At 45.8% G+C, this 16,575-nt stretch overlaps 1 protein-coding gene across 2 annotated transcripts in view; it reads right to left on the reverse strand.

The window, feature by feature from the left end:
• Positions 1 to 4,167: 4,167 nt before the first annotated feature.
• The window catches only part of GALNT14 (polypeptide N-acetylgalactosaminyltransferase 14), a 184,524-nt gene continuing 172,116 nt past the window's right edge, over positions 4,168 to 16,575 (reverse strand). For both annotated transcript variants that reach the window (XM_073338658.1, XM_073338657.1), the window contains 2 exons: positions 7,419 to 7,538; positions 4,168 to 6,717 (listed from right to left, as the gene is read on the reverse strand). In XM_073338658.1, the coding sequence (XP_073194759.1) occupies positions 6,559 to 6,717; positions 7,419 to 7,538 (279 nt within the window). In that variant the 3' untranslated portion in view covers positions 4,168 to 6,558. The remainder of the gene's footprint in view (positions 6,718 to 7,418; positions 7,539 to 16,575) is intronic.

A 16,575-nucleotide genomic window follows, 5' to 3' on the forward strand; every position in this document is an offset into this window, starting at 1 on the left:
AGCTTCCTCTGCAAAGAGGCACAAAGAAACACTTGGGGGGCTTTCATTGTTCAAATCATGTCTCATTGGCCATAGTCTGTTTGCAGCATGCTCAGTAATGCATGATTAAAGTGTGATGCAAACATACTGTACCTTTAAGAATGGAGGCATTGCAATGCAGACCAAAACCCCAAATCCAGTAGAATTGGAGTTTCATCACAAACCTGGAACTTGGGCCAAGTTAATTTTGACCGTGAGAGGGCTAAATCAGGACTGAATTTTGGCTTCAGGTGGAAATGATTTCAATCCACAGCTACAGGGACAGATTGCAGCTGACCCTACCTGCCCCCTAAGGGACTGAGGCAATCAAGATACCCCTCACCCCCTGAGAGTGTTACCTGAAATGCAGGTTACAGCTCTGCCAACACAAACCACTGAGTTTCACCCATCTGTAATAAGCTGCCAATCAGTTGTGTAAGATGAAGGCCAGTTACAGCCGAAGCAGATGGAAAGCTTGTGCACGAATAAGTGCGAAATTAATGCTGGCAGGTGAAATGCTACATTTAAAAAGAAAACAAACCTTTGACCTGTGTTACTGGAATTATTAAAACTAAGCTATTTTTAACGTTTTGTTTTGATGTGGGTTGTACATTTTTTTTTGCACGTCTCTCAATCTGACCAATGGAAATGAACTAGTCAGTTTTTTTTTTGTTTAGAACCAATTTCACTTTTAGGCTTTCATATCCTAGCTCAAGGCTACAGCATTGGGGCTGCAAAGAAAACAGGAGGAGGTTTGTTTAGCATAACCTAACATCCGTTTCCACTGAATTTTATTCCCCAGAAAAAAACATTTCTGTTGGAGTTAGGGTTTCAGAACTCTATTAACTTGGGACCAGACCTGACCTGACACTTTAAATACTTGTTTTATATGAAATTGTGTGTTTTTTTTTCTTTTTTGGCACAACTAGATTCAGAAGTGATGTATTTACATGAACATTTTTCACTCAAATCTACTACATGGCTGCATATGTGTATTACATACAGAGGGAGACATCAGTTAGCATGGCGACATATATAAAGAACAGGTGTGCGTTTGGTGGAGGGGATTTTTGAAAGGGGGTTTGAACAAACATATCCATGAATGCAGACCATAGTTTTTGTCAATCACAAAGCACCAGTTTGGACTTCCTTAATAGAGCTAGCTGTTATTTAACACCAAAGATGAAAAGAAGCTAGAGAGAAAAAGCAGCAGTCTTACCAGCAAACATCCCAGCAGCTCAAGAGCACCTCCATCTTCAGCCTAATCCAGATTTTAATTAGACTCAATTAGAAAGCATGTGCAAACCATCAACTGTGACAATGTTTTACTCTTAAATGGTTCCTAGGCACTTCTAGCCAATAACACAGCAGACATGGAAATTCTAACTCCATTAAAGTTGTCCCCTTGGGCTTCAGTTTAACAGTGATACTTAGACCTCACTCTTTCAGGAGCCAAATTAATGATCAGCATTACCCCCAAGAGCCACAGTAGTGTCAATTCATTGATTCATTTACTATTTAGATATGTATAATTCTCACAGCAAAATGACTGACCAAGTATTCCACAATTGGCTATTAACATAAAAGCATCCTGACTGATTAATAATTAAATCACACAATGTTTTAATATCATGTGCTGAAAAGAGCCACTTGTGGCTCCCAAGTCTCTGTCAGAGTATCACTGGTTTAACCTACCTGCATGTTCCGGTATTAATGAACCCAACAGCTGATGGACTAAACATTGTGTAAAACTCTCTCTGGGTAGATAACTTTGAAACCAGAGCTGAGAACATAATTAAGAATAACTTAACCAGAAAAATAAGCTTTAGTTTCTTTTTCTAGTTGTGAATTGACCCTTACCTTTAGCAGTTCATGATTCTCTTGAATTTGTTATTACAATTGTTTTCTTTATAATGCCTATGAATAATTCTTGGTCTGTAGTTTGATGTCTGAATAGTCAATGTCCAAAATATGAATGGGGCAGGTTAAATTTGATAGGACACATAAGTCCTATTGTAACTAGGGGTAGTTTTAGGGGCAGGCTATGAGGGCAGCTGGGCTCGGTGGCAACTTCTAGGGGGTGCCATACCACTTGGCTTTTTGGGAGCGGGGGGGCAAAACACCTAGGGTGGCTCCTCATTGTACCCCTGTGGCCAGTGGTTTATCTGTCTGATCCATAAAGGATGTGAGACTGTTACAGCAATAGAGCCTGGCTCCTTAGCTCAAGCTATAGAGATTAGCATACTTTAGCTCTGAAGTTTGCTTGTATAGTCTTTCGTGTGCTGGACAAGGGGGTGGCTGCCAACATATGGTATAATAAATAATAACACTTGGCACTCCACCAGTTCAAAGGACTTTATGATCATTAACTAAGTCTCGCAAAACCTGTGTGAGATAGGTATGTAGTATTCCTATTTTACAGATGGGGGAACTGAGTCCGCACTGAAACCACTACTGCAACTAGTGAAAGAAGCAGGATGAGAACTCAGCACATTTGACACCTAGGCACTTTCCTCTGGACCACATGCCCACTCCATGTTAGGTCTTTTCCATCACTGGATAATCATAAATCTTCAAGTCAGAGTTCCTGTGTAGCCCCTTCATTTCTGAGTTACAAATTCACTTTCCATTTATTTTCCCCAACAACTGAGTAAAATTTGGTGTTTCAGCCACTGCTCTTAGCCTTAAACTCCATTGCTATGCTACTGACAGAAGGTGAAGGCAAAATGGCCTGAAATCAGGGGAACCAAATGACGATTTTGGGGAGGTGGGGAGTGTCTGGTTCCCCACTTCACACCATCTTTCAGATTAGCTCTCATTAGGACATCAATATATTTTATAATTATATTGTTAACATAAGTTGTTCACCCAGGGTAGCTCATTTTAAAAGCAGCAGAAGTCTGTGTCCTTCTCTGAGTTTCCTGCTTTGGATCCAATTTTCCAGACGGCTTCCACTCAGGCACAAGGACAAGTGACTTACCCAAAGGTCACAAGCCCAGCCAGGATTAGAACCTTATCTTCTCTTCCTCGATCAGTGTAAAAAACTGCCAAATAGCATTGCTGCTGAGAGCACAGAGGTATAAATATTAGAGCCTATTTAGACACCTTGTCAACAGTCTCCCAGCTCCCAGTTTATGGCAGGTGGAATCGTAATAAATATGAAGGGGAAAAAACAAACATTAAAAAAGCAAGTTAATCTGTAGCCAGAATATTTTAACAAGGTAATTAAACCTGTGGGGCTGAGTTGGATTTTCACCAACGCTTGCTTTTCTCCTGACACCCAAAGCAAGGCTTTTCGTGAGAGCAGTAAAGAGAACATTCGCAAAGTGCTGGAGAGCTGCATGACTGCTCACATTGAGTGTCATGGGAGTCACGCTGACATTGCTCTAACTATGTTGCTGATCTCGCGCGCTGGGCCACGAAACAGGCTTCAGATAAAGGGCTGCATGGTGGACACAGGGGATGGACTCATCCCTCCAGGCTGCTCTGTGGTTGCTTCTGCTGCCTCATCACTGCAACATACTTTGCAGCTGCTGTGCCTGCACTAGGTGGGTGGAGGGCTGGCTGATGTGTTGTTGCAATTCCACAGCCACCCACCACACCTACGTCCAGCTTATCTGTGCCAAGCCTTCTCATGGGTGCCTGATGGAGCACCTGTGTGGCCCAGCTCTACGGTCACAGGGGCTGCAGAGCCTATCTTTATGCTCGCTGTCTCCTACCCCCAACCATCTCATAGCAGCTGCACTGCAATTAGCGCCTTCTACAAACCTGACTTGGCTCAGGGGATTAGACCCCTGGAATAGTATTCAGATCTACCTCACCATATCAGGGAAGGGAAGTGAATTTGAACCAAGAGCTTCTTCTAACATACATTTACATACCTAGACATAAAGGCACATGCACACCTATGTACGTACAAATGCACATACACTTCACATCTATACACAAATGCAAGTGCATGCACACATATGTACCGACACATCAATAGACACATGTACACGAACACACATATATACACATACACCTGTGCACTTGTGCAGTGAGGTAGCGCTTTGATTTTCTGCTAAGGTGAAAAACAGGGTTTGTTGTCCAAAACACTGGTTTTGGCCATCAGCAACATGGATGTTTTGAACCCAAGGTGGGAAATGATTTGTTATTTGCACAATAGTTTATTCACCCAGTTCTGGGTGGGAGCAAACCTGCTAAAGCAGAGAATTCCAGATTTAGACCCAAAGTCAAGTTGTTAATCGAATGCCTGGAGAACGGTGGAGAGCAGCGGCAGGAGTTCTCACCAAAAATGGCAAAGACAGCATTTTGCCTGCTTATTTTGCAGGGAGCAGAAATGATGCAGCATCAAGGTATCACAGTGCAAACACAACAGAGGTTTGCTCAAGGTAAAATCCAAGCATTTGAGAGCTGCTTTACCTCTTGGGCCCTCCCATCACTATTAGACAGTAAATTATTACAGCCTGCTTGTCATTTGCAGCGGGAAAAGCAGTTATGATAGTCACTGGCTCAATTAAATAAGGCAACCAGCAAGGTCACTGACAGCTTTGCGAATTGGGCTTTCTTTTTTCCCCTGTTCTATTTTTAATTTTACTGTTTCCCACCGGAAAGCTAAACAATGAAAATGGTGCAATGCACTGCTGTGAAATGACGGCTTCCTTGAACCCTTTCACAATTCAAGTCCTTGAGGTTCACACCATGGTGGCATATTTGATTAGTAACCTAGTCTGCAGCAGATGGAAAAGCATTTATAGCCTGGGACCGTTTGTAAATAACAATAGCTATGCTGGTGCTGCGCTTGATGTCCAGGTGATTTACATGCATGACTCCCTCCATGCACTGATGGGAGAAGCTAGTGTAGAAGAAGCCTATCCCTAGCACTATATCCAAGAAGGTGGGCTAGGTAAACTGGATAAGGGGGTGCTTCACCTCCAGGTCACAGGTTTGAAACTGGCACAGAGGATGGAACTTTTGTAGGAGCTTACATGATTCAGGAGCACAAATCTCATCGACTTTCAAGTCACTTAGGCCCTTTTGAAAATCCCACCCAGCGTTGTTCTCAGAAGACATCTATGCAGGGTACTATGTGGAATGTCTTGGTGATTCCCATGCTATTGCAAAGTCCTACTCCCCACCATTCCCTTTTGCTATGCTGGGACCTAGCCTGAAGACCAGCTCAGAAAGGACCGTTTCCCCTCAACTTCGCTTCTTGGGGTCTCCACTTCCCTCTCCCACTGAATCCCTTCACCCCACACAACCATTATCTTGGCATTTTACATCTGGCCAATGCCTGCTTTCTGGAACCTAAACACGTTACCTCTATCATGTCCAGGAGCACTAATGACCACAGGGGAGAGAGAACCCTCAGGGATCTCCTGAGTTGGGGCTTTCTGCTCAGCGATGCAGCTGGGGGAAACCCAAATCCTTCCTTAATCACTCACATTCTGGGAGGCAGCAACAGCATTGGCGTGGTTTTCCTCTCTCCTGCTCTCTACAACAGCCCTCTGGGTGACCCCCACCTTCATGTGTACCATGCAGAAGGAAGACCCCTCAGGCCCCAGGGTCTTGTGCTAGCACCAGCTTTTGAATTAAGCAGATTGGAAAACGCAAAGATGGCACAATTACCTTCAAATAGTAAAATATTACTTGGGTGACATAGTGTGGACATTTGAGTTATACCAGGTGTGAAACACGAGACATGTATTGAGGTTAATGAGGAATACTCAATTATCTTGGCTTGCCCGAGCCATTCAGACAGGAGACGTAACAGTGTTATTGCTCCCCGCACGTCATCAGAAGAGTTTGTAGATTTAGCGCACTCAGACATTTGGCCCTCACGGCATTGTTTGCTGGGTTCCATGCCTGGAGAGCGGTGCAAACCCTCCGTCATCTTGATTCTGGTCACACGCACCAGATGACAGCATGGGCTCTCTGTATGCCATGTGTACAGACTATATACAAAGGAGAACGTGCAATATAGCTTCATTCTAGCTGCCTGCAGAACACAGGCTCATTCACATCCATGAAAAGTGCAAGGATTACTTGGCATTTTCCGCTCGTCCCCCAGGCAACCATTTTTGTTTCCCTTTAGCATCTCCTTCCCCCACCCACCAGCCTCCCCGCCGCCTACGCAGCCAACTAGACACTTGTCTCCACTTTCTCTCCAAGGCTCTTCCACCAAAGTTTCCATCTTTGCAGTAAAACAATAAATACTGTACACACCGTATTTCAGTAGGACCGTCGTCAGGCCTCAGCCAGGACTCAGTGTTATTGAAAGACATTTAGGGATTGGTTCTGTGCGGTTCTTACTCATTGACTCTATAACCCCAACTGGCCACTAACTGCAGGTCTCACAGCTGACATCCCTTCTTCGACCTGGAGCTCCCCGGCCTAACCCTTTTTTTCTCTGGCTCCCACCTCACAATGAACAAGGGTGCCCAATGGTTTTGCTGTTGAGTTCCCAACAGCCTCTGCTGTGTGCCATGGCTGCTTCTGATGAAGCCCTTGTGGCTGGTTTTGCTCGATGACAGGCAGTCAGGACATCACCATGTCCCAGCGCTGACTCATGGCTGTGCTCTCACAAGGGTTGATGATGAGCTCTCTGGTGCTCTCGTTGGTGTCCCCCATCATTTCAGTGTCCAGGCAGAGGCGCGAGGCCATGTGTTCAATATGAGAACCAACTTTACCCCATCGCTGTGCAGGGAGACATGGGAAGAGGGATATGAGCGAGGGCTCAAGGGATGGCGCTAGCAGTATCAACAACTGTATAACAATAATCACCCTTTAGATATACTGCTGGTTCAACCCAAGCTGCAGCAAGTACCAGGAGAGGGCAGAAGATATTTGAACAAGGAAATCATATTCAATTCTGTTTGCCCTGGTCCTAGGAGGCGCTGAGCACCCACAGCTCCCACTGAAGTCACTGAGGACACTCCGCAATCCTTGTCAGCAGTAGGCATGTTAAGTGGTAGCCTCTTCCTAGCCTCCAGGCTTCAAAAAATAATACATCAACAAAGGTTTTCTCCTCTAGCTCTGTGGTTCAAACGCCACCCAGGACATTAACTCCTGAGACATGGTAGCATCTGATGGCTGGCTGGCAGCCTGTGTGCAATGAGCTGCTGGTTCCAGTTGGGTTTCTAATGGGAAATGTCCTCATGGCCAGTGGCACTAAGAGTCATGCTCACTGACACACTCGGCTGAGAGGCCAAGGATTGAATGGGCCATAGCGACTCCGCTGCCGCTAGCAGCTGTATCTCCAGGATCCAGAACACACTGGTGGGATGATGTGGGGGAAGCTTCTGCTGCCATCGCCAGAGCTGTACCTGCTGTGGGGATAAACAGGACTCCAGCCTCCAGGGCTGTCAAAGACAGCAACAGATCAATCAAAGACTCACCTGTTTGCCGTCACCTTCTTTGCAGGGGGACAGCAGCACTTGGGCGCCGGGGAAGAGGGTGTACACTGACCAGCAGAGCTGCTGCTGGCGGACCTGATGGTTGTATGTGTATGTCCATTCCTGAGAGGAGAGAGAGGAGAAACCAGGACAAAATCAAACTCATTGTTTTAGCATCCTTTCACCTTGACAGGTGGCAACGAAACAGTTTGGCCCAGAGCCTGATCCCTTTTAAATCAATGGCTAAAATCCCATTGGCATTCGTAGCAGTAGGGACTTCTCATTTAGGGACTAGGGAGTGTCATTCCAGTTAGTTTACCTACTACTTTGTTACCACTACACCAATGATCGGCAGGGCAGAGCCAGTCCATTTGGGCACACGGGGGCACCATAGCTGCAGATTCTTGAGAGCGTGCATCATGAATTTGGGAATCAACATCTGCATAAGCCAAAGGGAGAGTCTCAAGACCTGGAGACAGCTGCTGGGAAAAGGCCCTGTGAGGGGAGGGACTCCAAGAGAATGAGGGGTGAGGACAATAGTGGTAGAAAAGATGATCCCTTCTCTCAGTAGGGGAAGAGAGACAGAAACGGTGCCCTCTCCTTTAAATGGGATAGGATGCTTCCCCTGTGGTGTGGTTGGGGGGAGGAGGAGGACATGATGTGTAGTAGCTTTTGCTAGTCACCTGGGGTGTGATCCAGCTCCCATACAGTTCAATGGCCAAACTCCCCCTGATGCCAGTGGTGCAGAAGGGAGCCCCAAATGTTTGAAGCGGTCACACAGATTATTAACTAGCTATGGGATGCTGCCAACATGTCACTCATACTGATCAGAATCGCCTTATAGCTTCCCTGTTGTCTCCCACCCCATCTGCTTGTTGTAGACACCTGTGGTCTCTCATCTTCTACTTACATTGTAAGTTATTTAGCACAGGGACTGTCTCTTTGTTATGTCTGTACAGCACCTAGCACAATGGCGACCTATTTCATGATGGCCAAATAGATAGTAATAGTAATATGAGTGTGAGATGCCTGGGCTGGGTGGTGCTCCCTCTCCTGTTCAGGAGGAATTCCTGTTGGCTTCAATGGGTATCCACAGAGGGGAGAGTCGAGTGTGCTAGTAGTTATTGGCCCATTAATGCCCCCCCCACACTGTTTTTTGGCAAGCTTTCTCCCAGGAATGTTTCCCTCTCTGGGAAGGGTTCCTTCTATTCATGTCTCATCCATTGCTTGCCTCTATGTATATGTTAACCAGGCGTACATCCTGCAATGTCTCACCCACATGCTCAGGGTCTAACTGATCACCATATCTGGGGTCAGGAAGGAATTTTCCCCTGTGTCAGATTGGCAGAAACCCTGGAGGTTTTTCACCTTCCTCTGCAGCATGGGGCATGGGGCACTTGCAGGTTTAAACTAGAGTAAATGGTGAATTCTATGTAACTTGAAGCCTTTAAACCATGATTTCAGGACTTCAGTAACTCAGCTAGAGGTTAGGGGTCTATTACAGGAGTGGGTGGGTGAGGTTCTGTGGCCTGCAATGTGCCGGAGGTCAGACTAGATGATCACGATGGTCCCTTCTGACCCTAAAGTCTAAGTCTGAAATTGTCCAGGCAGAGATGGCTTTGTTCCACGCATGTGTGCGTTCATCGGGTGAGAGCTGGTGGGAAGTAGTCCACCATTCTGCACTATAACTGGATAGAGTAACTCAATGGGCACATTCTTTGCTTGTAACTTTACACTAGGCTCAATCCTCAATGAGTATTCCTCATTAACCAGCTTTTTAAAACATTGAGAGACAAGGAGGGTGAGGAGAAGGGAAATCAGCAGCAACTGGAAGTGGGTTGCTGAGAGGGGTTGGTAGCGGGGGAAGGGACTGGTTCCTAAGGGTGTAGTCACCAGCCAGGGGAAGGAGCTGGAGGACATGAAGTGGAAGAGCACAGGTCAAATAGCTCCAGGGGGAAGCTGGAGGATGGGGCAGCTGTAGTAGTGGGAGAGTCAGCAGTGGCAGGGGAGGGGCTGACAAAAGGAATTAGGAGGCAGCTGTAAGTCAGAAGCAATGAGAGAGGCAAGGAAACCTCTAAGGAAGCAGGCAACAAGACAGGAGAGGTGGGAGGGAGCTGATGCTAACTTAGAGAGAAGCAGGGAGGAGCTGCAGCTGTTTACAGATGACCCAGTATATGAGAGGAGATAGACTGGGGTGGGTCAGTGGAGAAGCCTCCAGGGCTTGGAGCAGTGACTTCCAGGCTGGTACTGGAAGATGGAAAGGCTGCTTCACAAAGCCCTGCAATGCTTTGTTAATGTGAAGGGAATTAATGCGGAATGAATGGCCTGATTTTCAGAGGTGCTCAGCACCTGCAGCTCCCATTGACTTTGATTTGTAAAGGTTTCAGGCCGCATTATTTTGCATTATTAGAGAGAGAGAACACCTTCTGCCCCCAATAGTGCAACCCAATAGGGTCAGCAGTTCTAACCCCTTTGATACGAAGATAGACAGCAACAGGCTTTTAGCTCTTGGGCACACAAATTCTGTTTGATCTCGGCGTTTAGCCAACTAAAAAGGAAAATGTGCATTGTACAAAAGGCCCAAACTTACAAAGACTTTACACTTTGTCTCACTTTTCTGTGCTTCTTAAGACCAGCATCCACTATCTTCTACCAGAAATCAAAGCTAGCTGCTCACATGGGCTGCCCACAGGCTGGTCAGAGAGGGCTGCCCAGGATTTCAGCACAAGCAAGCAGCATGCAGTCTGGAGACGTATGCTGCGCCCAAAGGGCCTTGTGGCAGCTCATTTTTCTTTGTCAGAGTTCGCCTCATCTTACAGCTGTCGAATTCCAACCATTCTACCGTTCGTGCTGTCAGCTGCTGTGCAAGCGCCCAGCCTGGGAACCTGTGCGCCAGATTAGTCCCGCATCTGTCAAGAATCAAGCCCCCCGGGGCCAAATCCAACACCTGTTCTTGATGCCTGTACCTCCCATAAACTGCTCTGAAAATTGATGTCACCCTCTTAACCAATTCTCCTTTTAAATAAAGGGGGGCCCAAGCCCAAACCATGGCTCTGAACATGCCTAACTCTGAGGGAAGTTAACTTTGCACCTCCAGCTCATTGCTCTGGGCCCGCACTGATTCACAGGGTATTATCTTACCAAACAAGTAGCCCCATTGGCTTCAACTGGACTACTAGAAAAATGTACTATTCCAGTGAGTCATCAGGAGCTCCTTTCTATACTACAACCTCCCCTATACACACCTCCCCTCTAAATGGGACCATCCTCCCATTTAGCAATATGGAAAGGGTGACCCCTGTGATGAGATTCTCATCTACTACTCATTGTAAGGCACTAGACATGAGCCCTTTATAAGCAGGTTTATACGGTAGCAACACAATAGGGAATCCTCAACTGGTTCAAAACTGTGATGGGGGAAGGAGAGGGGCAATAAGAACCAGTTTCAAAGTCATCATGACCCAAGCCCCCTTTCTTAAAGATTGAATTGGTAATGGGAGAACATAAGAATGCTCATACTGGATCAGACCAATGGTCCATCTCACCCAGTATCCTATCTTCCAACAGTGGCTGGAGCCAGCTGCTTCAGAGTAAATGAACAGAACAGGGCAATTATTGAGTGATCCATCCCCTATCATCCAGTCCCAGCTTCTGGCAGTCAGATGCTTAGGGACACCCAGAGCATGGGGTTGCATTCCTGACCATCTTGGCTAACAGCCACTGATGGACCTGTCCTCTATGAACTTATTTAATTCTTTTTTTATCCCGGTTATTCTTCTGGCCTTCACAACATCCTCTGGCAATGAATGCCACAGGTTGACTGTGTACTGCATGCAGAAGTACTTCTCTATGTTTGTTTTAAACCTGCTTCCTATTAATTTCAGTAGGTGACCCCTGGTTCTTGTGTTATATGAAAGAATAAATCACACTTCCTTATTCATTTTCTCCACACCAGTCATGATTTTACAGCCCTCTATCACATCCCCCCTAGTCGTCTCTTTTCAAAGCTGAACAGTCCCGGGTTTTTTAATCTCTCCTCATACGGATGCTGTTCCATACCCCTAATCATTTTGTTGCCCTTTTCCAATTCTAATATATCATTTTTGAGATGCGTGTTTTGAGATACAGAACTGCATGTAGTAGTGAAGGTGCAGGCATATTATGGATTTATATATTTGCATTATGATATTTTCTGTCTTATTATCTATCCTTTTCCTAATGGTTCCTAACATCCTGTTAGCTTTTTTCACCACTGCTGATGAGCTTTTTTCACCACTGTGAGCAGATGATTTCAGAAAACTATCCACAGTGACTCCGAGATCTCTTTCTGAAGTGGCAACAGCTAATTTAGACCCCATCATTGTGTATGTATAGTTGGGATTATGTTTTCCAATGTACATTACTTTGCATTTATCAACCTTGAATTTCATCTGCCATTTTGTTGCCTAGTCACCCAGTACAGTGAAATACCTTTATAACTCTTTGCAGTCAGCTTTGGACTTAACTATCTTGAGTAATTTTGTATCATCTGCAAATTTAGCCACCTCACTGTTTACCCCTTTTTTTCCAGATCATTTAGGAATATGTTGAATAGCAGTGGTTCCAGTACAGATCTTTAGGGGATCCCACTATCTACCTCTCTCCACTGTGAAAACTGACTGTTTATTCCTATCCTTTCTTTTCTATCTTTAACCAGGTATTGATCCATGAGAGGACCTTCCCTCTTATCCCATGACTGCTTATTTTGCTTAAAAGTCTTTGGTGAGGGATCTTGTCAAAGGCTTTCTGAAACTCCAAGGCTACTGGAGCCAGTGGATCACCCTTCTTCATGTGTTTGTGGACCCCCTCAAAGAATTCTAATAGATTGGTAAGGCATTTTTTTTTCTTTACAAGAACCCCGTTGACTCTTCCCCAACGTATGGTGTTCATCTATGTGTCTGATAATTCTGTTCTTTACTATAGTTTCAACCAGTTTGCCTGACACTGAAGAGAGGTTCACCAGGCCGTAATTGCTGGGACTATCTCTGGAGCTATTTTTAAAAATCGGCATTGCATTAGCTATGCGTCAGTCATCTGGTATAGAGGCTGATTTAAGCTCAGAGAAGGGCGTAAATGTTCAGAGGCCCCTCTAAACTATCTGAATATCAGGTGGGAAATCTCAAGACAACACCATGTGCCGGACTTTTTAGAACTGATGATCTCCCACAGCCTGAGCTGAAGTCAACTAAAAAAAAAAAGGAACTGCTTCTCTCGTTGCATTATGGCACTTTCACTTTCAGCCCTAATGCTGACAAGGTACAAGAAAAGGAAAAATACTGGAAAAACAAAGTGAACAGAACACTTCTAAACCTGCAAGATGCTTTGCTTTGAAATATGGGGTGGGTGGGGGCAAAGGCCCATGTGGGTTCTTATTTTATCCCATTCAACGCTTGTTTGGATCATTTCAGGTAAGTGTACCTACTTCCTCTTCACAATAGACCATGTTATCTTTCCTCAGGTTCTTAATGGATCAGGTAAAGGTAGGTACACTGTAGGACTGAGTACAAGCTTCAACTCTCATATGATCTAGGGCTGGAGGTGCGCAGAGCATTCTGGGATAGCTCTGATCCAGGGGAGTCCCCATAGAGTGTACCAGATATAAAGGCAGCAGATTGTCCAGAAGAGGCCACTCTGCAGGCTGAGGGCCTACCACGGATAGGATGTGACAGTAGACATGAGGTGATGCAGAGACTACAGTTACAGCTTTTCAAAGACAAGCCAGCCTCCTGTTACAAGGTGGTGGAATTGTGTCTGCTAGTGGCTGGGGGGGCGGGAGGAGGGAAAGGGGAATGGGGCTGGATAGAGCAGAGAGGGTCACCAGCTGGTCACAATAAATGGCAACGCCCCCCATGTGCTAAATGCTTTCCTCTGAAATCCCAGCTATGCTAACTCCAGCTGAGGCTTGGGACTATTTTTCAAAGCTTTAACATCATTCAAGGAGGCATCTGTCACTGCTACTCAGCATCGTTATGAATTAACGACATGATTTTAAATCGGCACCTTCGGCTTAGTGTAGGCTGGTTGACATATAAAAAGAACTCGTCTCAGCCAATCAGAGAGCAGCCAGCTGGAAGCTCTAAATAATGCGGGAAGCCTAGCAAGGTTCTACATTTGAGATATAAGAGCACAGCTGTGCCCTGAGGCTGGAGAAGGAACAAGGTAAGGAAGGGTTAAAGCAAATAATTCCTGGAGAAACCTGGGGTGATCTCAGTTTATTAATAACTCAATGTAACATTATAATTAGCATTCTATAGTCCCTTCCATCTAAGGCTCTCAATCTGCCTCACTGCTATTAGTTGATCAGCTTTTCTCATGCTCTGCTGAGGTAGGTATTATCATCTCCATCTTACAAACTGGGAAGCTGAGGTACAAGAGAGGTGACATGTCTCAACTAATATCACTTAGGGCACCAGCGCTGGAACAGGGTTGAGAAATCCCGGGGTCAACTGACTTCCAGTCACCTACTCTAACTATTACATTACACTGTCTCCCAGGGCAGTGAGCAGCTTGATTTTTTATGTGTTTTAAAAAGCCCACATGGCCAGACCAGGGGCAGTGCAATAGCATACTTAATAAATTGCCTAGGGGGAGGTTGTGGAATCTCCATCATAAGAGATTTTTAGGAGTAGGTTAGACAAACTCCTGTCAGGGATGGTCTAGAATGATAATATTTAGTCCGGCCATGAGTGCAGGGGACTGGACTAGATGACCTCTCAAGGTCCCTGCCAGTCCTACAATTCTATGAATCCTTTGTGTGCTACTCTCTAGCAAGCCCATCTAAGGCCACACCTTTAAAGTACTAGCCTTTATTTGCAATTGTCCAGGAAGACTGACATTCAATGCCAAGAGCCTCACTGGGGCCACTTTAGAAGATGTGTTGAACATGCCAATGCAGTCAAGTAAGGTGAAGGGAGAGCTGGTCTCAACACTTCTATTAGCTCTCCAGTCCCTATTTGGCCACATAAGCCACAGCACGTGTTCAGTAGGTAGATGCTGCCTTAACACTCCTCACCTGTTGGCCGTGATTCTGGACTAGGTTGCTGCCTCTCTGCTGTGACTGATCCACCATAAAGTGGCAGTTAAGTTGGCCTAACTGTTCCCAGTGAACATACCTGGTGTAGGGAAGTGCATGACTCAGTGACCCTGCACCACCCCGTCGCAGTATCCAGCGTAGGGGAATGCCAGGGAAGCAGCAAGAGTGGGAGAGGGCATATTGGGAAAGGGAGGAGCTATGAGCAGAGTGCTCTGCTCTCAGCTATTCATTCAAAATTGCAATAAGTTAGAGCTTCCCTTGGGGCAAACACTGAGGTCTTAAAGTCATGTTTGCTGCCCCCCGCCCGCATCCAGCTCAGAGTTGGGGCCACTGCATTTAGCAGGATCACAGTAGGATCCTGGGGACCTGGATTCAGTGGTCCGAGAAGGTCCTAAGTACGAGGGAGTCTCTGAGAAACCAAGAGTCTATCCAGGAGGGGTTAAAGGGGAAGATCAAAAAGTCTGATCAGGTGAGGTTGGATTGGGCAAGTAGGCCAAGTTCATTGAGACTTTGGGGAGGAAGATCAAGGAGCTCATTAAGGAGGGACAGAGAGAGGAAGAGAGTCTGAGAGGCAGAGCAAGGATTTAGGAGGGAGACTCTGTGATGGGGGATGGTTCTGATGTTTTTCAGACCCTGAAAGTTTTGGTGGATCCACAGTTTTTGTAGTGCTAGTCCTCCCCTCCGGTGGCTAGCAGTGAACCGCGAACTTTGGGACACAGCTGCCATGTCAGGTCACCATACTGTAATTCTCTCGCATCAGGACTCAATGACGCAGCATCACAGTGTTCTGTCAGAGAGCGGCAGCTTCTCTCTCCTAACGCACAGTCATCTTGCTACTGCCGCTGCCGTGCTCAAGTGCATCGAGGCCTAAGGGGCTTCTGATTTTTCTTCTCAAGCATGTCAGGCAGCCGGGAACTGCTAATGATTAATGGATTTATTAAATGAATCCCAGAGTCAGAAATCTATTCCAAAAAGGTTCCTGCACAGCCTACTATCAACTGATGCTCAGTTACAACAGAAAACAAATGCACAAGATCACTGGTGACATCTTCCTTAGAGGATCCAGGGCAAAATTACGATCAATTATTTACTCCCAAATGCATTTTGCTAGTGAAGAGCTAAATCAAACAATTCCTTTAGTAAATGAGACACAAGATGGAAAAATACCAAGCTTCTGGCCGGGAGCACTGTAGAGACAGCACACTCAGCCCTGGAAAATCAGCATCTAGTCCTGCTCCACAGAACTCCCTCCACACAGCATCCTTGGACTCAGCAGGGAACAATGCCACACCTTCCTCACCAGAGGGGAGAATGCCATAATGCAGGGAGGGAGGGATGGGACCAGGAGGGAGGCAGCCTGGACTCTCCTGGCTCGGCCACCGATTCACTGTGGCAAATCAACACATGGCTATCGTTTTCAAAGGGGCTTAATTATCAAGTGACAAATCTGCGGGGCCTCAGTTTCTCCACCTCTAAAATAGGCATTATACTAAACTACATCAGAAGGGTGTTGTGTGAATGAAGGCCAGATCCTCAAAGGTGTAAATCTGCCTAGCTCCTAGATCCACTGAAGTCAATGGAGCTTCATCAGTTTATACCAATCGAGGCTCTGGCTCTTAATTCATTAATGTTTGCAAAGGGCTTTGAGAGCATTGTATGGAAGGAGCCATGGAAGTGCAAATAAGTAACCAGTACTCATGGGGAAAGGTCTTGGAGAGACAGGATCCTTTCAGTGTATTTGGTGCACATCAAGAAACACAGCCTTGTTTTGGATAAACCCATTTTCCAAATAATCAAGCTTTGATTAAACAAGATTGGACTCAACGATGATAGGATATAATTGACAGGAGCTGCACTGTTTTCACAGTCATAAATGCACATAAGCAGGATTTTGAATTACTGCCTATTCTATATTTTGTGATCTGTTAATGGACGTCCCATGGCCATGCACACATTTAGGCTTTGCGCACACTACCACTTTTGTCGGTAAAACATTTGTCGGTCAGGGGCGTGAAAAAACACACTTCTGACCGACACAAGTTTCACCTACAAAAGTGCTGGTGTGGACAGCACTGTGTCGGCAGGAGA

Source organism: Lepidochelys kempii, chromosome 3, assembly GCF_965140265.1.
Source record: "Lepidochelys kempii isolate rLepKem1 chromosome 3, rLepKem1.hap2, whole genome shotgun sequence".
Taxonomy (NCBI): Eukaryota; Metazoa; Chordata; order Testudines; family Cheloniidae; genus Lepidochelys; species Lepidochelys kempii.